The following is a 24,876-nucleotide window of genomic DNA, read 5'->3' as shown; positions in this document are numbered from 1 at the left end:
CCTACCGGTGACAGGGAATTCCTTCCCTGTCACCAGTAGGTGGCTCCCCCAACCCCCCAACACACACCAGACACCCCCCCTCCATCCAAAGCTCCCCCACCCCCCATAAACACACTAACCCCTCCACCCCTTGACATTAAAACACCCCCCCCACCCCCTTCGATCCATTCACACACCACCCCACCCCCCATACACGCACACACCCAATCACTCACACTGGCATACACGCATTCATACACACACTGCCATACACGCATTCAAACACCCATTCTTCCAGACATACTCACACACATTCACACTGACATGCAGACACGCACTCACTTCACCATTCTTACACGCATTCACTTATACGCATACAACCATGCAAACAACACAACACACAGAGACGCATTCGCACACTCACTCACACATTCATGCACACACACAGACACACCCATACAACACCCCCCCACCCTCCCACCCCTCCCCTGTCGGAAGCCTGACTTACCTTTGGGAAGGAGTGACGCTACCGCCAGCAGCGCCCCACCAGCAGAACACCGCCAAGCTGTATTACTTGTCATAATACAGCTGGTGGCGTTCTACTGGCGTGGCAGTGCTGGTTGTAGCAGTGCCAGCTTACCACCATCCACCACCATGAACACTGCCGAATTTCCGGCCTTCTTGTTGCAGAAGTCCAGCAGTGCTCATAATATGGCAGATGGCTGGTAGCTGCGGTAGCGGTATTTTGGCGCCCGTCACCGCGGCAGAAGGCGTTTTTTACCGCCAAAGTCAAAATGAGCACCTTAGAAGATCCGAACATGCACTCAACTATACTTCAAATAAGAGGGAAAAGAGAGGCCTGCACATTCTGCGTAAGCAACTTAACTTGTGTGATCATGAATAACGGGCCAAAAGGAGGAATGGGCAACCATGGACCCCACCAACGGCTGTTTTTTATGAAACCAAGAGAGCTCCACTGCACCAGACACACAACGCTTTGACCTCATACACTCTGCCACCAGCAAACAAAAAAATACACAACAAAACACTATGCAGTACACCAATAAAGCCCCAGCACCCCACAAGGATCGAGACATACAACAAACCTGTCCTAACAGCACACACTCAGGGCCCAACTAGGAGCAAACTAAGGCCCAAAAGGCCATCCAGATCCATAATGGAAGACTATAGGTGGGGGAAGGAGCCGCCAGCTAGAGGTGGAGAATCAACACTCTGAATATAATAGTTCAACAGGACGTTTTCCACAAACTCCCCCACCTGAACCCTCCCCCCCCCGACAGGAGTAAAGAAGTCAAATGTAACCAATCAGCCATTTAATCCAACACACCCTCATAAGATAGATCTACCATACTGAACAGCCATGGAATACCTAGACGGACACCTCAGACCAAATTGTACATTGTAGGAGGCTGGCCTGGCTTATGGTGGGTACCTTGTTATCCCTTATTAGTAGAATAGAGGTGTTTCTAGCAGCTTAGGCTGATGGACGGTAGCTATGGCAAAGCAGCATAGGATGAACTAGGAGACATGCAAAGCTCCTATCCCTTATATCATATGCACAATATCATAAGAAAACACAATACTCGAAGTTACTAAAAATAAAGGTACTTTATTTTTATAACAATATGCCACAAGTATCTCAGTGAGTACCCTCAGTAAGAAGGTAAGTAATATACACAAGTTATATGTACACAAACCCAAAACAGATAAGTAAGAGTCAGAAAAGTAATGCAAACAGTGTAGAATTACAATAGGTTGCAATAGGCAAACATAGGTCTAGGGGCAACACAAGCCATATACTCCAAAAGTGGGATGCGAATCACGAATGGACCCCAGACCTATGGGATCTTGTAGAGGGTCGCTGGGACTGTAAGAAAACAGTCAGGGTGTCCAAGATACCCCACCCCAAGACCCTGAAAAGTAGGAGTAAAGTACACCTACTACCCCAAAAGAACACAATAGTCATGATAGGGAGATTCTGCAAGAACCACAAACACCAGCAAAGCACTGAAGACTGTTTCCTGGACCTGAGGACCTGCAAGACAAGGGGCCAAGTCCAAGATTCGTGATAGTGTCCAGGGGGGGGAGGATCCCAGGAAACCCCGGATGAAGGTGAAAGGAAGCTGCCTCCGGATGGAAGAAGCTTAGGATTCTGCAACAACGAAGAGAGCTAGGAACTTCTCCTTTGGATGGAAGATGTCCCACGGCGTGCTAAAGGTTGCAGAAGTGTTCCCACGCAGAAATACCACAAACAAGCCTTGCTAGCTGCAAGGGTCGCGGTAGAGGTTTTTGGGTGCTGCTGGGGACCAGGAAGGACCAGGATGTCGCCCCTTGGAGGAGGAGACAGAGGGGGCACTCAGCAACTCAGAGAGCCCCCACAGAAGCAGGCAGCACCAGCAGAAGTACCCGAACAGGCACTTAGAAGATTTGTGAACCGGAGCTGGCTCAGAGACACAAAGGAGGGTCCACCGACGTCGGAGGCCAACTCAGAGGGTTGAGCAATGCAGGTCGGAGTGCTGGGGACCCAGACTAGGCTGTGCACGAAGGAAATCCTGGAGGAGTGCACAGGAGCCGGAGCAGCTGCAACTCACGCAGTACACAGGTTTGTAGTCTAGCGTGGGGAGGCAAGGACTTACCTCCACCAAACTTGGACTGAAGGATCACTGGACTGTGGGAGTCACTTGGATAGAGTTCCTGTGTTCCAGGGACCACGCTCGTCAGGATGAGAGGGGACACAGAGGACCGGTGATGCAGTCTTCTGGTGCCTGCGTTAGCAGGGGGAAGATTCTGTCGACCCACAAGAGATTTCTTCTTGGCTTCCAGTGCAGGGTGAAGGCAGATGACCCCCAGAGCATGCACCAACAGGAAACAGTCGAGAAAGCCGGCAGGATGAGGCGCTACAATGTTGCTGGTAGTCATCTTGCTACTTTGTTGCGGTTTTGCAGGCATCCTGGAGCAGTCAGCGGTCGATCCTTGGCAGAAGTCGAAGAGGGAAGTGCAGAGGAACTCTGGTGTGCTCTTGCATTCGTTATCTGAAGAATACCCCAGAGGAGAGACCCTAAATAGCCAGAAAAGGAGGTTTGGCTACCAAGAAAGGAGGATAGGCTACCAAGAAAGGTAAGAGCCTATCAGAGGAGGTCTCAGACATCACCTGCTGGCACTGGCCACTCAGACCAGTCCAGTGTGCCCCTAATACCTCTGTTTCCAAGATGGCAGAGGTCTGGGACACACTGGAGGAGCTCTAGGCACCTGGTCACTCCCCTTTCCTTTGTCCAGTTTCGCACCAGAGCAGGGCTGGGGGATCCATGAACCGGTGTAGACTGGCTTATGCAGAGATGGACACCATCTGTGCCCATCAAAGTATTTTCAGAGGCTGGGGGAGGCTACTCCTCCCCAGCCCTTCACACCTATTTCCAAAGGGAGAGGGTGTAACACCCTCTCTCAGAGGAAATCATGTGTTCTGCCTTCCTAGGCCAGGGCTGCCTAGACCCTAGGAGGGCAGAATCCTGTCTGTGGGGTTGGCAGCAGCAGCAGCTGCAGTGGAAACCCCAGAAAGGCAGGTTGGCAGTACCCAGGTTCTGTGCTAGAGACACGGGGGATCATGGAATTGTCCCCCCAATACCAGAATGGTATTGGGGTGACAATTACATGATCTTAGACATGTTACATGGCCATGTTCGGAGTTACCATTGTGACCCTATACATAGGTAGTGACCTATGTATAGTGCAAGCGTGTAATGGTGTCCCCGCACTCACAAAGTCCGGGGAATTTGCCCTGAACGATGTGGGGGCACCTTGGCTAGTGCCAGGGTGCCCACACACTAAGTAACTTGGCACCCAACCTTCACCAAGTGAGGGTTAGACATATAGGTGACTTATAAGTTACTTATGTGCAGTGAAAAATGGCTGTGAAATAACGTGGACGTTATTTCACTCAGGCTGCAGTGGCAGGCCTGTGTAAGAATTGTCTGAGCTCCCTATGGGTGGCAAATGAAATGCTGCAGCCCATAGGGATCTCCTGGAACCCAAATACCCTGAGTACCTAAGTACCATATAAAAGGGAATTATATGGGTGTACAAGTGTGCCAATGAGAATTGGTAAATTTACTCACTAGCCTGCAGTGACAAATTTAGAAAGAGCATAAACACTGAGGTTCTGGTTAGCAGAACCTCAGTGATACAGTTAGGCACTACACAGGGAACACATATAGGCCACAAACTTATGAGCACTGGGGTCCTGGCTAGCAGGATCCCAGTGACACATAACAAACACACTGACAACATGGGGTTTTCACTATGAGCACTGGGCCCTGGCTAGCAGGATCCCAGTGAGACAGTAAAAACACCCTGACATATACTCACAAACAGGCCAAAAGTGGGGGTAACAAGGCTAGAAAGAGGCTACCTTCCTACATACATGGACCCGAGTGTGACCACCGGCAAAATGTTTTCACGACTAGAGGTAACAGGGTCCTTCGAGTCTGAAGTGGAGGTGTGGTATTCCAGAGACGGGTGCCATAAAGAGTTCCTGCCAGGCCCCACAGAGGCAGCAGTTTTAACTGACCTTGACTGCTGCAGTGCAACTTGAATCTTAGTAGGGTGAGTCATCCCCCTGCGTCAAGATTGTTGGTGTTTGGGGCACAAAGGGGCATTTCAGCTCAGGCATCTCTGGTCACACTGCATTCTTGTAAAAGAGTTCAATCCAGTCCCATGCAGCAGATGGATCGGTGAAAAAATGCACCTTGTCTGCAGACTGGACATGCAATCGAGCAGGGAAAGCAAAGAGTAAAGTAGCCCAAGCCGTGTAGTTTCTTAATTGCCAGGAATGACGCGTTCTATGTTTGAACCTGGAGGCGAAGTCAGGGTACAGAGACATTTTGGTATTGTCTACCACAAATGGGCTGTGCGCACGGGTCTGTTGCAGGAGATGATCCCAGTCCCAGTAAGATAAGAGGCGGACCACCACAGAACACGTGGCGCCCCAAAGGCGAGGCACCCATGCCGGCACCCTATGCGCATGCTCGAACATGCAGAATCTGGAGAGGCCTTCTGGATCCACAAGCTCCTGGAACCAAGTCTCCAAATAAGCCAACAGAGTCTCACTCTCAACATGCTCGTGCAGCTCCACAATGTTCATGTTATTACGACTGGCTCTCTTATCCTGATCATCCAAGCACACAGCCAGGCATGGAGTCTGTACCTCAAGAGCTGTGATACGATGGTCCATTGGTCCTATGTTCTCCAGAACGGCGACCCTCTCTGAAACCTTCAGCGAATCTTCTTGAATAAGGCCCATCTCCACTGAAAGGAAGTCAATCTTGCCCTCCAAACGTTCCCTGGGCGTGTCAATGGCAGCTAAAAGCTTTACAAACTTGTCATATGTAAGAATCTGGCTCTCTATATGGTGCACTAAACAAAGTACACCATGCAGAGAGTCCAGTGGTTCCCCAATTGGTCTGCAGAGGCAAAAGTAGATAGGGCTAATGCTCTATTTTGTGGTAGAGTGGGCAAGCAGTTGGACTAATCAGAGGGGAGTGCTAAGCATTTGTTGAACTCACAGAGGCAATTAATGAGACATACACTTGAAGAATAAATCCAAGACCAATTAAAAAAATGACACTTCTTGTTATGTATACTTTAAACTCAAAAACGTTATTATAAGATAAGTATGTTTTCAAGCATAAATACTTTTTCGTTTAAAAAATCAGCACAGTGAGTTCTTCAATGTTAATCTATGGGAGGAAAACACAGTCAGCAAACAGGCACTTATTGACGGCTCACGGGACCAGGCTCATTGAATTAAGGTAAGTACTGGGCAAGGGTCAGGAACACACCAATAGGTCACTCCAGGCAGCACCGGCAGCCAGGTGCAGAGGTGCAGTATGCATCAGGTGCCCAATGAATTTCAATGGGGATTGGTGTCCGTGGATTTAGGCTGCAGGCTCCCTCTGGGGGTCCAGTTGGGGGCAACCAGAAGGCAGGTCACAAACATAGGGTGCTCGGAGACATAGGTGCACCTTTGGTCCTCTACTCCAAGGCCCAGGGGCGACGGATGCAGGGGTGTCCTTTGGTGTCGGGTTTCTTTGTTCTGGAGTACTCATGGTTGGGGGGAGTCCTGTGGTCTGAGGCTGCAGCCGTTATCGTGGAGTCCAGGAGGGGTGAAACCACGGTGGACTAGAGCTCAGGGAAACCGGGGGACGTCGTTAACACCAGGGGTCCACTTCAACTCGGGCTGGACGTGACAGGTGCAGTGGTTGCTTTAGGTGTCGGGGTCTCTCACAGCAATTACGTGATTTTGAATGAATTTTTAAAGGTGTCTTCCTATTGATTCCTATAGAGAGTAATTACGCACAGAAAGACTGCATTTATTAAAACTTTAAAAAGCCATATCTTCAAAAGTACTTAACCAATTTTGATAATCTTGGTCTTAAAATTTATATAAAAATCTGAAGTATTTTTGTAAATTGGTTTTGGGTTATTCCTTTGAGTGTGTGAGTTGCATGATTGATACTGTGAGTACAACAAATGATTTGCACTTCTCCAGGATTAGCCTAACTGCTTGACCGAGCTACCTCAAAAATTAGAGCATTAGGTGATCTAGTTTTTTTTACCTCTGAAACCAACGTGTGGTTGCCTGGACCCCTGCACAGTGTGCCCAGTTTTGCACACTACATAGAATGCCAGCATCCTACAGAGGTCCACTCCCACTCTGGTCGATGATGGGGGGTGCAGTTGTGTCTTCAGAAGTTGTGACTTCAGGTGTCGGGAACTGGTTGGAGAGCAAGTCCGCTGCTTACAGAAGACTTGAGTCTTTTTTGAAGACAGGCAATCCTCCCAGGTTTCTGGAGGCTCAATTACAGGATGAGGTGCCTTCTGGTGCAGAGTTCAACGAGGCGTGCAGATAGCCCGGCGAGTTTGGTACCAGGTCAGCTGCTGCTTCTGCTCCCCTTTTGCAGGTGCGTCTCTTCTTTATCCTTTTCTTCATAGGTCATCAGAATCTGAGTTGTAGAGTTCAGGAGTGCCACCTAAATACTCAATTTAGGGGAAATGCAGGGAGTGCCAAGTGGTAGCCAATGGGCTGACCACCTTTAGGGTGACTTTAGCCTTTCTATGACCTCTTCTGCTAGGAGGTGGGCATAACCCTAACCCTAGTGGCCTAATTCCTTACAAAGATGGAGGAATTCAAAAAGTGGTGCCCACTTTAGCACGTCCACTTTAGGGATGGGACTGGCATGAAGTGGGCATACCTCCTAATATGCCTAATTTTCCTGCTTGTTCTGTTCTGTCCCCAAAAGTGGGGTCAGGACAGGGGGGTTGTCATCTCTGCCATCTGGATAGACCTGGGTTGCATTACAAAGGCGGCTAGGCCTTTGAAGCTTCCCGCCCTGGAAGGCTTTTGTCTCTGGCCCTTGAGAGCTCTGGCTCTCACCTTGGGAGGGGGGTCTTAGAAACATGCTAAACTGGTCGGGACCAGTCAGTCAACACGCTAGAAGCTGGTAGGTTTTCAGGGGGCACCTTTAAGGTGTCCTCTGGGTGCATATATTGGTAAATCCAACACTGGCATCGGTGTGGGTTCACAAATATGAGATGTTTGAAACAAAACAGTACTATCTTCAGCTAAGCCATCATGTAGCTGGAGACCTCATAGTGACCAGTATCCAGCACATGTATTTAAAATGACTACCCTGGTCACTTACTATGTCTGAGAATCGACAAAGACATAGCAGGGGCATATCGGCTCATGCAGATATGCCCTCACATGTAATATAATGCACCCTGCCGTAGGGCTGTAAGCCCTGCTAGAGGGGTAACTTACGCATATTACATGCAGTGTTCGGAGACATGACACACAGGCTGTGTGCCATGTCATGTTTTAAATTTTTGGAACACCTTGTCACTCAGCCTGCAATGGCAGTATGTATAAAGTTGGTGCTGGGTCCCTCAGAGTGGCACGGGTGACCTCCGTGTGCAGGCACCACCAATTCTCCGTAGGTGGGGTCGCGAGGGCCCGCAGGCTCAGAGACCCCTGTTGAGCTAAATCAGGAGGGGGAGGGGGTGGGGGGGTGTTTCCTTCTACCACTGGAACTATAGAATCTCCTTCTACCCATAATCTGACACTTCAACTATCACTTTCATACCTACAGATGCAACAAATTTAGCTGTTAGTGCTGGTGGTTTTAACAGCAATTTTAGGGTGCGACAATGTCAAGGTGACAGTAGTTCCAGTAATAGGTGCCTTTCAATGGGTCAAAAAACGTTCTCTTTAAAACATCTGACCGAAGTGTCTTCTTATCCCTTACATTCATTAAATGTTCATTCCACTACAAACACCACACTGATTACTCTTAGCTATAATGCTAACCCTCATTATTGTTTTTTTTTAAATGTTTCACCCTCATACAGTGTATAGTAAAGGAAATTAAAAATCAGAGTACTAGGGATAATAAAACAGGATGTTGTCAAAGTTAAAGAGGTGCTTCTTACAATGAATTCCGATGTACAAGATCATAGCTTTTCGATGAATTTCAAAAGCATTTACGTTTTGATTTTAACCAAGTCACAAAAATGGATATTAATGAACAGATGCCAATCCCTCACAATCACTTTGAGATTACCTAGCTGCACACTCACTGATATTGTCAAAAATGATTTTTGAATAATTTATGATGTAATGAAAATACCTTTGTGTGTTTTTATTTTGGTATAATCAACATTACACTTATAAATAGAAGGGAAAGACTCAAATACATCAATGCAAATCAAGTAATTACTTATGAGAAAATACAATATAAATACAAAATGCATTTCATATACTTAATTGAATTGATGGAGCAGAATCCTTACCTGAACCGTTGTTAAAGGGCTTCCTGAGTGCCAGACGATGATTTCGCCCCCTTCACTCCCAGAGACCACAAACTGTCCGTTGGGAGACCAAGCAACGGCCGTTACAGCGCTTTGGTGATGCGCAGCAGAGCCATCATCTGCAAAACCAAGCGTCGAAGAATGAGATCATGGCCCATGTGCAGCTGGCGCTGCGAATCACTGACCAATCAGTGGCTTCAAATGCGTGAAAACGCCAAACGACCTTATTTGGAACAATATTTTCACTTATAATGATTATATTGCAGATACTCATTTTTTTAGTATTACTTGAGAAAACAGGATCATACATATATGTTGCAACTATCAACATTTTTTGATATAAGCGAACTGCTTGGGAAGTATACAATCACTGATTTGTGCACGGGGTGTGCAGACTGCTGTAACACCTGCAACAATAGCCTCTCTGCTCTGAACGAGGCCTTTTCTGCTGTCCTTATCCTACCAGGTTTGCATGACGCTCCTCAAACGGGGGGCCACTACCCAGTTCTCTGCGTGAACGCCTAAGGGTGCTGAAAAATGCACATGACTTGGTCAAATTCTCACTGGAAAAAAAACATATCTGGAAATACACAGACTGAATAGGTCTGTGGCAGATGACGTGGTGATACAGAGTTCCTCTTCATATTTACTACGTAAAGTGCGTGTTCCTCACTCCTAGCTAAAACCTCAAACTGTATTTTGTGGAGTATAGGATGTATGCAGACAATACCAGGAACCAACCAGATATGACACATGGAACGAAATAACAAAATGTCTACAGCACATGTACCAATAGTTGAGGGCATATTTCCTGCGCCTCAATAGATTAACAGGTAACTGCACCAACTACTGTCTCCTGCTCGAGTGGCCCCGGCTACTTGAAGATGCCTCAATTCTTGTAGATAAGGCCAGAATCCTGGGTATCAAAGTAAACTTTCTTTCAATCCGTAGGTAAATGCAAAGCTTAACACAGAAGGAGTCAGCTGCAAGTGGTCACTGTATTACGAACAAGCCACAGAACTGTCAGCTAAATCCCTCATCATTTGTAGGCCAGGCTACTGCGGCATTTATGCCCTACTCACTCACACCGAAGTCCAGAACCCACGCAGAAGACTAAACAAAGCAGTCGGGGAATGCCTTCATGTGAAGAACAAACATGTTTGCTCCAGTCTCCATTTGTCACTATATTTTTCCTGTTTCGCGTTGTGTAGGTCGAAGACCATCGATTTATTAGAGCTTTCCTGAGTACGTCATCCCGGTGGAATGGGCAGGTTTCGCTGTAGTCATGATGGCACCAACATGGACAGATTGGGACACAAGGTGCGAGCATAGTGGGCTGGCTGGCCGGACACCATTATTCACAGCTCGGTAATTGGAGTTGCGGGTTTGTAGTCCGAACTTTATTTTTCGGCCGGAACAAACTAGGCATCGGGACCACGTTTTCTGTAACGTTTTATGGAGGCGTAGGTAAGTATGCTGTCAAAGGCTTGTCAAATGCACATGTACAGATCCGACTGTGGCTTGAAGGTGCTTTTGTGTGTGCTCCTCAACCGAAACAATTGTTAAGAAAGCTCCTTGGTAGAGGTTTCCCTGTGTATGTCACCAGGTCGATATGAACATTTTCAACTTTTGGCACGCCACAGTTCAGCTGTCCAACATCTCAGAAGTTCAGTAAAACAAGGGCTTTTGCACAAATGTGTTAGTGAGTAAAGTAGGGAAACGGTTTAAGACCGGGAGTCTTCAACCTTTGATCCCCAAATCAAGTAAGGTTGAGGTCATATACATCAAGATCAGAAGTGGGGCGTAAGTGGAGACACACCCCCTTTCATTCAAATAGCACATACGTTTAGATACTGGGGAAGAGCAAGGGAATCTAAAGTAACAACTAAAACAAATAAGGTAACCCCTGTCCACAAAAATGAATACATTGTTCTCCTCATACCACGAGAATTGCCCCGATTGTTAGAACACAGGGGCTGCAGACAAAAATCTGGGGGAGCATGGCAACCTCTAAGAGCCCTAATTGATGCTCCTGAGATAAGGGCAGTATTGTGGATATAGACATCTTAAGTCCACTTAGGAAACATGGGCAGCCGTTTTAGCATTAGCAACGATAAGGAGCTGAATACACTTATCCCTTCTCTGCATTTCTCTGATGAAGTAAAACATTCCTCAGTCACTCTTTGGAGTTCAAAGCCTGCACTTTACTACATTCTTTCATATCTCCATCCACAGGTGGTAAAACCTATTTGTTATACATCTCAACCAACGAAAAGCCGCAGCGGCGTAGCTTAGTCAGAGATTCAAAGGTGGGGGGGGTGATCCACCGACCACGGGAGCACCGCCAACAGCCTGGCGGTGCCCCTTAGGGCATTCTGACCGCGGCGCTTTGGCCGCGGTCAGTGCAGGAAAACCGGCGGTCTCCTGCCGGTTTTCCGCTGCCCGTCAGAATCCTCCAAGGCGGCGCAGCATGCTGCGCCGCCTTGGGGATTCTGACACCCCCTACCGCCATCCTGTTCCTGGCGGTTCGCCCGCCAGGAACAGGATGGCGGTAGGGGGTGTCGCGGGGCCCCTGGGGGCCCCTGCAGTGCCCATGCCAATGGCATGGGCACTGCAGGGGCCCCCGTAAGAGGGCCCCGCTTGTATTTCACTGTCTGCATAGCAGACAGTGAAATACGCGACGGGTGCAGTAGCACCCGTCGCACCTTCCCACTCCGCCGGCTCGACTACGAGCCGGCTTCATGGTGGGAAGGTCGTTTTCCCCTGGGCTGGCGGGCGGCCTTTAAAAGTCAAAATACCCGCCGCGGTCTTCCGACCGTGGTACGGTATTTTGGCGGCTCCCGCCGGGCGCGCGGTGACCACGCCCGGCGGGAGTCAGAATGACCCCCTTAACGTATTACAGGGTGGAGCAGTGAGATGACCAAGGTTCGGGATGGGCTGTTTAAATGAGGAACAGGGCTAGTACGGATTTACATTATGTGAGCCTCTGTCTAGAGTGGAGCAGCAGGTGAAAAGGACAAGTTTCTTACCTCCGGTAAAGTTTTATCTGATAGAGACAATATCTAGTTGCAGATTCCTTTACTTAGAATTTTCCCAGGCATCAGTCTGGATCCAGAGATTTTTCTCAAGCAGTACCTCTGCATGCCATTAGGTGGCATCGATTAGCTCCACGTCCATTGTTGGCGTCGACTGCGCTGGATATGATGTTGTGGGTCTTACATAAGCACCAATCTGGTGCAATGACATCAGTTTCTTTTCACGACTTTCCACGTTGGAAATACAGAGCTATGAAGAACACTGACCACTGGTGCATCAAAACTAGGGCCCTGAATGGGAGTTTTTGTACCTAGAAATCAGTTCACAGAGTGGGGATGATGGGCGGGCCGGTAAGGAATCTGCAACTAGATGTTGTCTCTACCAGATAAGGTGTTACCGAAGGTAAGTAACTTGTCCATCTGATAGAGCAATCTAGTTGCAGACTCCTTACCTTAGAATAGATACCCAAGCAATACCATCCCCAGAAGTGGGTCTACAAACTAAGACCATACTAGAAAGTCCTAGAGGACCGAACAGGCAAAGTAGCAGTCTCTACAGACCTGACTGTCCAGGCAGTAATGTTTGGTAAAAGTGTGCAGAGATGCCCACGTTGCCGCCTGACACATGTCAAGGACTGTAACTGCGTGTGCTAATTCAGTAGTCACAGCTTTGGCTCTGGAAGAAGGAGCATGCAAGTCCTTAGGGTGTTGCTTCTTAGACAGTGTGGAGCACATTGTAGTGCAGAGTACGATCCATCTGGAAACTGTTCTCTTCTGCCATGTCTGACCTTTCTTCCCACCCACGTAACTAACAGAGTTGACCATCCACCCGGAACTCTTTAGTACAATCAATGTAGAACACCAGCACTCTTTAAGGGTCCAGGCAGTGGAGTCTCTCCTCTTCCTTAGGATGGTGGGAATGCATTAAAAGTAGGCAAGGAGAAGGATTGGCCTATGTAAAAGGATGTAATGACTTTTGGTAGAAAGGAGGTCCTAGTGCAAATGACCACTTTGTCAGGACAGATGGAAAGGTATGGCGGCTTTGGTGACAATGGCTGAAGCTCACTCACCCTGTGGGCAGATGTAATGGCCATGAGGAAGGCTGTTTTCAAAGTGAAAAGCCTGAGAGGACAATTGAGGAAAGAATAAAAAAAAGCACACATCAGAAATGTCAAAACTAAATTAAAATCCCATTCCCGGCATAATGAATGGAGAGGGAGGAAACATATGATTAAGGTCTGTAAGGAACCTATTTACAATTGGAGACTTAAACAAGGAAGGTTGATCAGGCAACCGCAAAAAAGCAGTAATGGTAGACAGATAACCTTTGAAAGTGCCCATAGCAGAGCTCTGCTGGGCCAGGGAAAGGATAAACAACAAAACCTCGGAAAGAGGAGCAGAAAAGGGGTCAACAGACTTGTCTCTCCACCATGCCACAAATTTCCTCTGACAGGCGTACACCGTTTTGGTGGAGGGACAACTGACTGCCAAGATTCCATTACAGACTTCGTGGAAGGTCAAAAGCTGTCAAATGCTGCTGTTCAATCTCCACGCAAGAATGCAGAGACTGTACAGGTTCAGTTGGAGAACCCTCCCCTGCTGCTGCGACAGAAGATCCTCCTGAAGTGGCAATCTAATCGGAGGATCAAGGGCCATGCTCAGTAGCTCAGGATACCAGACTGTTCGTGCCCAGTTCAGAGCCACAAGGATCACTTGGACCCGGTCATTCTTGATCTTCTTGAGAGCTGTGGGCAGAAGTGATATGGGGGAAAGGTTTACAGAAGGCCTGAGTTCCACTCAAGACAAAAGGTGTCCCTGAGCGACTGCCTCCTTCGCAACTGCAATGCGCAATACTGATGTACAAGTTACTTACCTTCGGTAACTAAATATCTGGTAGAGACATATTCTAGTTGCAGATTCCTTACCTTAGAATTTCCCCCCAGGCGTCAGACTGGATCCGGAGATTTTTCTTCGAGCAATACCCATGCACGTTGGTAGGTGGCGTCGGTCGTCTCCGCAGGCATCACAGGCGTCGTGGTCGCCGTGATGATGTTGGGAGTAGTACATAGATGCCGCCCTCGCGCAGTGACATCAGTTTCTTTTAACGACTTTCCACACCAGAGTGCAGAGCTGCTAAGAACACTGAGATTGGTGCGCCAGAGCTAAGGACCTGAAAGAGGGAATCCCTGTCCCTAGAAATCAGTTCACAAGCGGGGAGGATGGGTGGGCGGTAAGGAATCTGCAACCAGAATATGTCTCTACCAGATATTTCATTACCTAAGGTAAGTAACTTGTACATCTGATAGAGACTTCTATTTGCAGATTCCTTACCTTAGAATAGATACCCAAGCAATGCCATCCTCGGTGGTGGGCTGCGAACCAAGATCATACTAGAAAGTCCTGCAGGACCGAACGACCAAAGTAGCCGTCTCGATGGACCTGGCTATCCTGGCAGTAATGCTTAGCAAACGTGTGCTTGGATGCCCACGTAGCTGCCTGACAGATATCCAGGACAGGAACTCCGCTTGCTAATGCAGTGAATGCAGCAGTTGCTATGGTAGAATGAGCCCGCAAGCCTTCAGGAGGTTGCTTTTTAACCAAAGCGTAGCACATTTTGATGCAAAGAAGCACCCATCAAGAGATGGTACGCTTTTGCACAGCCTTCCCTTTCTTCGCACCCACATATCCAACAACGAGTTGATCGTCCACCCGGAAATCTTTAGTACGATTGAAGTAGAACACCAATGATCATTTTGGGTCCAGACAGTGGAGTCTCTCCTCCTCATGGAAAGGATGTGGGGGTGCGTAGAAGGTAGGCAAAGTGATAGACTGGCCTACATTAAATGGTGTAACCACCTTAGGAAGGAAGGAAGCTCTAGTGCGTAACACCACTTTGTCAGGGTGTACAGACAAGTATGGAGGCTTTGAAGAAAGGGCCTGAAGCTCACTCACCCTGCGAGCAGAGGTGATAGCGATGAGAAAGACAGTTTTGAATGTGAGGAGCCACAAGGGACAAATATGCATTGGCTCAAAGGGGGTAAACATCAAGTAAGTAAGTACAAGATTAAGATCCCACCGAGGCATGATGAAGGGACTGGGAGGAAATAAGTGGGGGAGCCCTTTTAAGAAACTACTCACAATAGGAGATTTAAAGAGTGAGGGCTGATCAGGAAGCCTAAGAAAGGCGGAAATGCCAGAAATACCCTTTAAGGGTGCCCAATGCCGCACCCTGCTGGGCTAAAGAAAAAATGAACAGAAGAACCTCTGAAAGAGGGGCAGAAAGGGGGTCAACAGATTTGTTGGTACACTATGCCACAAATTTATTCCAACGACAGGCGTCTAGTTTTAGTCGATGGACGCCTGGCTGCCAAGATAACATTACAGACTTCGGGTGGAAGGGCAAATGCCGTCAACTGTTGCCGCTCAATCTCCACGCATGAAGGCGGAGGTTGGACAGGTTCGGGTGGAGAACCGTCCCCTGCTGCTGCAACAGAAGATCCGCCTGAAGAGGCAGTCTGAGTGGAGGATCGATGGACATGCTCAGTAGCTCTGGATACCACACTCTTCGAGCCCAGTCCGGAGCCACCAAGATAACTTGGGCCCGGTCGTACTTGAGTTTCTTGAGGACTCTGGGCAGAAGAGGGATAGGCGGGAAGGCGTAAAGGAGGCCGGAGCTCCACTCGAGACAAAAAGCGTCTCCGAGCGAGTGCCGCCTTGGAAACTCCAACACGCAAAATAGCTGACATTGCGCGTTCTCTGCGGAGGCAAACAGATCTAACCAAGGCTCTCCCCACTTGAGAAAGAGACCTTGAACCACCTCCGGATGGAGATGCCATTTGTGATCGACAGTGCATTGGTGGCTGAGTTTGTCTGCTTTGGCGTTGAGAGAGCCCGCCAGATGTTGAACCATCAGGGTAATGCCCTGATGTTTCAGCCATGTCCAGAGGCGTAGTGCCTCCTGACAACGGGTCCAGGACCCTACACGGCCTTGTTTGTTGGAGTACTGCATGGTGGTAGTGTTGTCCGTGTACACCTGTACCACATTTCCTTTGAGAGAGGGAAGGAATGCATCAATGCAAGCCTGATCGCCGGAGCTCCAGCATATTTTGGCGGAGTTGGGACTCCACATGAGACCAGAGGCCTCTGATCTCCACCTCTCCCATGTGGCCGCCCCACCCCAGAAGTGACGCATCTGTCACTATAGAGAGAGCTGGTTGGGGAAGGGAGAGGGATCTGCCGTTGACCCAATCGGGATTCGAAAGCCACCACTGCAGGTCTTTCGCAGTCCCCTTCGAGATCTGGATCATGTTGGAGAGATTTCCCTGATGCTGCACTCACTGGATCTTCAGGTCCCACTGCAGAGCCCCATATGCCACCTGGCATGTGTTACTCGCAGGATGCAGGAGGCCATGAGGCCCAGCAGCCTCAGAGTCAGTCTCACTGAAACCCAAGACCAAGGCTGAAAGATCGGAATCATGCCTGAATGTCTTGGACTCATATTTCTGGAGGATAAGCCCGAAACTGCACTGTGTCCAGAATAGCTCAGATGAAAGGGAGCGTCTGAGAGGGAGTCAGGTGTGACTTCTGCACGTTTATAGTGAACCCCAGCTAGTGCAGGAGGTATGCCGTAGTCCGAAGGTGGGAGACAACTGTCAGGGACAAAGGTGCCTTTAACAGCCAGTCGTGTAGGTAGGGGAAGGCTGAGACCCCTAACCTGCGCAGATGAGCTGCAGCCACTGTCATTCACTTTCGTGAACACCCGAGGGGCGCTGGCAAGGCCGAAAGGGAGCACGGTAAACTGAAAGTGCTCGTGACCTACCACGAATCGTAGGTACGTCTGTGGACAGGTAGGATGGGGATGTGGAAATAAGCATCCTGCAAGTCCAATGCTACCATCCAGTCTCCTGGGTCCAAGGCAGATAGAATCTGAGCCAGGGTGAGCATTTTGAAATTCTCCTTCTTGAGAAAGTAGTTCAGGTCCCGAAGATCTAGGATAGGACGGAAGCCCTTGTCCTTCTTTGGTATCAGACAGTAGTGGGGATAACAACCACAACCTACTTCTGGCACAGGGATCCTTTCTATAGCTCCCTTGGCCAAGAGAGCCACGACTTCCTGGTGGAGAAGCACCAAATGATCCTCCGGAGGATGATGGAAGGATGGTGGCATGTGTGGTGGTGCAGATTCGAAATGGAGGGAGCAGCCCTTCCAAATGATCTACAAAACCCACCCGTTCGTGGTGATATTTTCCCAGTGGGGCAGGTGATGGCAGATCCTGCTAACAACTGGATGCGAGTGAGGGGACGGACTAGGAGGGTTTGGAGGCTGCAGCGGGGGCAGAGGTGGAATGGACAGACCTCTGGTTCCCTGTCCCACGGCCACGTGGGATTCCGCATCCACAGCCACGCATAGGCTGTCCAGCGTGCATGGCACAGTGGCTGGGTTGAGGACGTGACAAGACGCCCCTTCCGTGTCCACGAAAGGGACGAAAAGTGGACTGTGGTGGGAGTGTGGCGGAGGAAAGACCAAGGGACCGAGCCGTAGCCTGGGAATCCTTGAATCTCTCCAAGGCTGAGTCTGCTTTGTCTCCGAAGAGACGAGTACCATCAAAGTGCATGTCCATGAGTGACTGTTGGACATCCCCCAAGAAACCAGAAGTACGTAACCAGGCGTGGTGCCGTAAGGCCACTGTCGTCGCAACCAGTCTGCCCAGAGAGTCGGTTGTATCCAGCCCACAACGGATAGTGAACTTTGCCACGTCTCTCCCATCTTTCACTGCTTGGGAGACGATAGCATGGGCCTCCTCCGGTATCTGTGGCAGGACTTGTGTAACCGTATCCCACAGTGAGTGGGAATAACGGCTCAAAAGACATGCGGTGTTCACAGACCGCAGTGCTAGGCTGGAGGAAGAAAACAACTTCTTACCAAATTGTTCCAGCCTTTTGGATTCCCTATCCGGGGGTGCGGAAGGGAACGTGCCAGAAGAAGAGGAAGCCTGGATTACAAGACTCTCAGGCGTAGGATGTTGGGACAGGAACTTTGGGTCGTTCGGCACAGGCCGATGGTGGCGAGCGATAGTCCTGTTCACAGAAGCCCCTGTGTTGGGTTTGGACCATGTACCCAAAAGGACATCAGTGAGGGCCTCATTGAATGGAAGAAGGGGTTCCGAAGTAGAAGCCCCAGACTGAAGCACCTCCGTCAGGAGATTAGACCTGACTTCCACAGGATGTAGCTCAAGGCCAAGGAGCTCAGCCGCCCTACTAACCATCATACTATAAGTAGCTCCCTCCGCCGTAACCACGGTATGAGGAGACAGCATGCCAGCGTCAGGAGAAGTATCCAGACCACTGGCTTCGCCCAAGTCTTGTGCCCAGTCCATAGCAGGGTCATCCTGGTATTCATAAGGGTCCAGGGACCCCTCCAATTCTTCCCCGTATTCGTACCCATAGGAAAATGGTTCTGAATCCGACCTTGGGCGAATAGGGCCCACCGAAGCCGATGGCAGCGTCAGCCGACGTCGCTCCGACTCCGAGTCGTCGGGGATAAGAATTGGGTTGACGTCGATAGTGGGCACTACTGACGTCGGGAGCATGAATAACCGACCCAGCGCCGGTGAAGGTCTTGATAGTGCGACCGGTGTCGGTGTGGATCCATGCACGGATCCAGAGGTGACCTTGGTGGCCAGGGCCAAAGCCGTTGGCGCGAACCCAAAGGCCCCTCAGCCGAACCCCTTGGGCCCGAAGGCACCGTATCGGGGTCGGCCCACCCAAAGATGAGGCGCATGGCCTCGTAAAACTCTTTAAGTTGGGCGGGATCGCTCCGGCTCTGGGAAACTCAGGGAAGCGCGGAGTCGAACCAGACGTAGGCTCTGAGGACGGCGGCCTAGTGTGTGGATGCTCGTCCCGCGTCGCGTCGGCCGAGCGACGGGCTGAAGTCGGAGAGCGATCGGACTTCTTTGACTTCTTCTTCTTCTTACCTTGACCCAACGACTTTGAAGAAGACGAGTGGTGATGACTCCAAGACCGATCTCGAGACCTTCCTCTCGAGCGAGACCAGGACCTATGCGGAGTCGAGTGTCGGGCCGCCATTAGCTTTAGTGACCGCTCCCTCAAAGCTTTCAGGTGCATGGCCCGACACTCGGAGCACAACTTCGGGTCGTGGTTGCACTCGAGGCACCACAGACAAACACGATGAGGATCCGTCACCGACACTGTCTGATGGCAGTCCACACAAGGCTTGAACCCAGTCTTCGGAGACATTCTCAACGCACCAAAGTAGTACCAAAAAACCTCTACAAAACGGTTGAATTCGGCCAAAAAATAGCCTAGGGTAGCTCTCTCCGGATCAGCACGTGGTGCGGAAAGAAAAGAACTGACGTCACTGCGCGACGGCGGCGTCTATGTACTACTCCCGACGTCATCACAGCGACCACGACGCCTGCGGAGTCTATCGACGCCACCTACCGATGTGCAAGGGTATTGCTCGAAGAAAAATCTCCAGATCCAGTCTGATGCCTGGGGGAAAATTCAAAGGTAAGGAATCTGCAACTAGAAGTCTTTATGAGATACATTGTTTAGGAAACTGGCCCCTTATTGCAGTACCCCACCCTCCCTCCAATTTTGCCTGATATCTGATGCTACCTTGACTAAGTGTGTGCTGGGATCCTGCTAACCAGGCCCCAGCACCTATGTTATTTCCCTAAAACTGTACTATTGTTTCCCCAACTGGCTCACCTCTGGCACACTGATAAGTCACTTGTGAAAAGTACCAGAGGTACCAAGGGCTTTGGGGCCAGAGAGTGACCCTAAGGGCTACAGCATGTATTGTGCCACCCTAAGGGACCCCTCACCAAACACATGCATACTGCTATTTCAGGTTGCGTGTGTTAGTGGGGAGAAAAAGGTAAAGTTGACATGGCATCCCTCTCAGGGTGCCATGCCCACAAACCACTGCCTGTGGCATAGGTAAGTCACCCCTCTAGCAGGCCTTACAGCCCGAAGGCAGGGTGCACTATACCTGAGGTGAGGGCATAACTGCATGAGCAATATGACCCTACAGTGTCTAAGTCCATTCATAGACATTGTAAGTGCAGAGTGGCCATATTGAGTACATGAACTGGGAGTTTGTCCACAGCTCCATGATGGCTTCACTGAAGACTGACTGGAAAGCATGGTATCAAACTTATCAGCACAATAAAGCCACACTGATGCCAGTGTTAGATGTATTGTAAAATGCACACAAAGGGCATCTTAGAGATGCCCCCTGCATTTTACCCAACTCTTTAGTGCAGGACTGACCAGTCTGTGCCAGCCTGCCACTAACAGACTAGTTTCTGGCCCCATGGGGTGACAGCCTTTGTGCTCTGTGGGGACAGAAGCAAAGCCTGCTCTGGGTGGAGGTGCTTCACATCTCCCCCTGCAGGAACTGTAACACTTGGCAGTGAACCTGAAAGGCTCAGCCCAACTGTTACAGTGCTGCATAACACTCCAGCAAGTGGAGATACCTGCCTCCCAGATCAGGTCCCACTTTTGGGAGCATGTCCGGTGGGAAAATTAGGTAAAACAAGGAGGAGTGACCACTCCATCTAGAACCACCCTAAGGTGTCCAGAGCGGAAGTGACCCCTCCTTGCAAAATCCTCAATCTTGGCTTGGAGGAAAGGGACCAATACGGATAGGAATGTGCCCCCCTCCCCAAAGGGAGTGGGCACAGGAAGGGTGTAGCCATCCTCAGGGACAGTAGCCATTGGCTACTACCCTCTTACCCCTGTAACACCACTAAATCTAGTATTTAGGGGCACCCCTGAATCTTACCAGATTCCTGGCGACCTCCAGAAGAAAGAAGAAGGAAGAAAGAAAGAGGACTGTCAAGCCGACCCCAGCAGTGAAGACTCCAGACGACAACTGACTTGGCCCAGCCCTACCGGCCTGCTTACAGCTTGAAAGACCTCTGCTCCAAGAAGGTGACACATCCTGCAATAAGTAAAAAGTGCATCCCTCTCCTATACATTCCACAAAGCAAACTATTCTGAAAAGAAAAGCCTAAATAATATTCAAACATTTATTAATCTAAACACAAATATATGTGTATATACACATCATTATTTCAAACTATACAATTTATAAAATGAATAATCACCCCCTAGCTGATCAATAACTCTCACAAAGAAGGCCTTCACACATAAACATATAGCTCAACACACAAAGACCATAAACCAATGACTACAAATAATATCAACATATAAACAATGACAAGACACCGGAAAGACAAACAATTACTGACACAGTGACACATCCTGCAATACCAGCGACCTCTACAAACCCCGAGAGAACTGCCTGCCCAGCAGAGGACCAAGAACTCCCAAGACAGCAGCACTGTCCAGAAGAAACCCTCCAAAAGAACTCCAGAACCACCCCGGATCTGCGAGCCCTGCCCGCTCTGCATGTGACGCCCGCAGCCTGAGTCCATGTGGCCCACTGGTCCAGAGACGGTCCCCAGGCAATACCCACTCCTGGCCAACACAACGACGCCTGCAGCCTGAATCCAGAGGACACCCCTGACCGCGACCAATCCAACAGAGATTCCTGACGCCCAAGGAGACCCCTGCACCCGCAGCCCTCTGGCCATGGGGAATCTCACCGGCGGTCCAGCAACGTCCATTGGCACCTGTCCTGCCTGTCCAGCCTTTGGTTTCCTGGAATTGACCCCCGGGATCCAGCCTGCAGCTTCTTTAGTGACCCCTGGAGTCCCCCCCATTGAAAAGCAGTGGGCGCCCGGCTCAGTGTTTGCACCCTGCATCTAAGGATGTGTACTTGGTGTGAACCTCTGGCCCTCCGGTGCTGACCTAAACCCCCCAGGCCTGTTTCCTGGAACTGCAGGTACTTACCTGGAATCTGCTTTCTACCGAGCACCCCCAATTCTCGTAGGATTCCATTGAAAACACAACTTCAACTTTGACTTCTGCACCCAGTCGGCCCATGTTGCTGGTGATGCACTTTTGGGGTCAGCCTAAACTTTGAACTGTGGACATCCTAACCCCCAAAGACTGGAATCGTAAGTGGTGTACTTAACTGTTAAATGTGCTAACAACCCCCCCCCCCAGAACTTTATTGACTCCTATGAAAAATTGCAGTGTCAACTTTTGAAATAGAAAATTGTTACTTGTAAACTGCTTTATCTGCGAAAACCAAAGTACATTTGATATATATGCTTGATACCTACTTAGAACTGTAACTGCCTGCAACAAAGATCTTCTGGTACGAGTAATAAAGTAAAAAAAAATATTTTTACTATATAAAAACAATTGGCCTGGAGTTAGTCACTGAGTTTGTGCCTCATTTCTTGAATGTGTGTGTACAACAAATGCTTTGCACTACCCTCTGATAAGCCTAACTGCTCGACCACACTACCACAAAAGAGAGCATTAGTATTATCTATTTTAGCCTCTGTTAAGCCTCTAGGGAACCCCTGGACTCTGTGCACATCATACCTCATTTTGGTACAGTATACAGACAGCCAGCTTTCTACATTTTGTGCTTTCTCTCCGAAGGCAGACAGATCTAAAAAAGGCTGTCCTTACTGCTGAAAGAGACCTTGTGCCACCTCCTGATGGAGACCCCATAAGTTATCAACTAAGCACTTTTGGCTGAGTACATTCACTTTGATGTTCAGAGGCCCCGCCAGATGTTGAACGACCAGGGAAATGCCCTGGTGTTCCAGCCACATCCAGAGGTGCTGAGCCTCTTGACAAAGGGTCCACGACCCCACCCCGCCCTGCTTGTTGCAGTACCACATGGTGCTCTTATCCATGAGCACTACCTTCCCTTTGAGAGAATGCTAGTCTGATTTCACAGACCTCTAACAGGTTGATGTGGAGTCCAAACTTTGCAGGAGACCAAATGCCTCAGATCTCCGCCTCTCCCAGGTGGTCGTCCAATCCCAGAAGTGATGTATCTGTCACTACTGTCCGATCTGGTTCCGGAAGGGAGAGGGTCTGACTCTGACCCAATTGCGGTGTGTTAGTCACCTCTGCAGATCTAGTGCAGTTCCCTCCAAGATCTGGACCATGTTGGAGAGATTTCACTGATGCTGCGCCCACTTGAACTTCAGGTCTTGCTCGCATATGCAACCTGGCATGTGACACCAGCAGGATGCAGGAGGCCATGAGGCCCAGCAGCCTCATAGTCACTCACCAAAATCCAGGATACTGGCTGAAACAGCTGTATCATAGTCTGAATATTTTGGACTCCCTGCTCGGCAGGATAAGTCTGAAAATGCACCATATCCAGAACAACTGTGATGAAAGGGAGTATCTGAGAGGGAGTCAGGTGTGACTTTGGCACGTTTATAGTGTACCTCAACAAATGCACGAGGTCCACCGTAGTCTGAGGTGGGACATGGCGGCCTGGGGCGAGCCCCCTTCAATAGCCAGTCCTTGATAAAGGTGAAGGCTGAAACCCCTGATCTGCGCAGATGAGCTGCAATCACCACCACCCACCTTTGTGAACACCCGAGGGGTACTGGTAAGGCCAAAAGGAAGTATGGTGAACTGACAGTGCTCGTGGCTTACTGCAAACCGCAAATAATGTCTGCGGGCAGGCAGGACAGGGATATGGAAATACACGTCCTGCAAGTCCAACACTACCATCCAGTCTTCCGGGTCTATGGCACATAGAACCTGAGCCAGAGTTAGCATTCTGAATTTATTCTTGAAAAAGAGATTGAGGGACCAAAGGTCTAGGATAGGGTGAAGGCCCTTGTCGTTTTTGGGCACCAGAAAGTAGCGGTAATAACAACCACAAACTACTTCTGGCACAGGGACCCTCTCTCTGGCTCCATTGGCCAAGAGAGTCATAACTTCCTCTCAGAGAAGGGCCAAGTGATTCTGCATCAACCGATCGTAGGATGGTGACATGGGTAAAGGGGTAGTTTCCAAGAGGAGGGGAAGTAGTTCCTTTGGCCTATCAAAAAGTTCACCTGTCTGACATGATGTATTGCCAGTGGAGCAAGTGATGGCGGATCCTGCTTCCGACTGGTCCCTGGTGGGGGATTGTGAGACTAGGAAGTTTTGGGGGCAGCTGCAGGGGGGGGGGGGAGACGATGGATTGGCCAGTCCAGTGATTCCCTGATACACGAGGACGGTAAAATCCCCGTTCCTGGCCACGCAGAAGCTGGGCAGCATGCACGATATGGTTGCTGGAGGGGAACGGAAGTTGCTGTGCCCCTTACGTAGCCACAAAAGGGGCGAAATGTAGACTGAGGGAGAGGAGGGGCCATCGCGAGGCCCAAGGACCTGGCCGTAGAACCATAATTCTTGAAGAGCTCGAGAGCAGAGTTTGCTTTCTCTTTGAAGGGACGGATGCCATCAAAGGACATGTCCATGAGATTAGCTTGGACATCCCCTGAAAAGCCAGACGTTCACTGTCAAAGCAACTGCTCTGCCCAGTGAGTCGGTCATGTCCAGTCCACATTGGATAGTGAACTTTGCAGCGTCTATCCCATCAGCAACTGCCTGGAAACGTACAGCCTGGGCCTCCTCTGAGACCTGTGGCAGCACTTACGCAACTGTATCCCAAAGCGTGTGGGAATAATGGCCCAAAGGGCATGTGGTGTTCACGGACCGCAATGCCAGAATGGTGGAAGAAACCATCTTCCCAGTTGTGTCCATCTTCTTGGATTTCCTATCAGGGGGTGAGGAAGGGAATGCGCCTTGGGAGGTAGAGGCAGGATAACTGAGCTCTCAGAGGTGGGGTGTTGTGTCAGGAAACTTGGGTCACCCGGTGCCAGGCAATGGTGGCAGGCAATTGTCCTGTTCACAGGAGCCCCTGAGGTGGGTTCGGAACAGGGTAGGACATTCATAAAGGCTTCATTAAAGGGAAGCAGGGCTTCAGAGGATGAATCCCCAGGCTGAAGCCACTCTGTCAGGTTAGTCCAGGACCTCAGCTGCTCTCTGCACTGCCATAGAATACAAAGCTCCTTCATCTG

At 49.7% G+C, this 24,876-nt stretch overlaps 1 protein-coding gene across 3 annotated transcripts in view; it reads right to left on the bottom strand.

Annotated features, from left to right (window-relative positions):
• Nucleotides 1-24,876, bottom strand: part of TEP1 (telomerase associated protein 1) — a 1,055,001-nt gene that overhangs the window by 97,107 nt on the left and 933,018 nt on the right. For all 3 annotated transcript variants that reach the window (XM_069244315.1, XM_069244314.1, XM_069244316.1), the window contains one exon: nt 8,845-8,981. In XM_069244315.1, coding sequence (XP_069100416.1) covers nt 8,845-8,981 — 137 coding nt within the window. The remainder of the gene's footprint in view (nt 1-8,844; nt 8,982-24,876) is intronic.

This window comes from Pleurodeles waltl, chromosome 7 (genome assembly GCF_031143425.1).
Source record: "Pleurodeles waltl isolate 20211129_DDA chromosome 7, aPleWal1.hap1.20221129, whole genome shotgun sequence".
NCBI lineage: Eukaryota > Metazoa > Chordata > Amphibia > Caudata > Salamandridae > Pleurodeles > Pleurodeles waltl.
The sequence above is the reverse complement of the archived record's forward strand: the minus strand, read 5'-3'. Positions and strand labels throughout refer to the sequence as shown.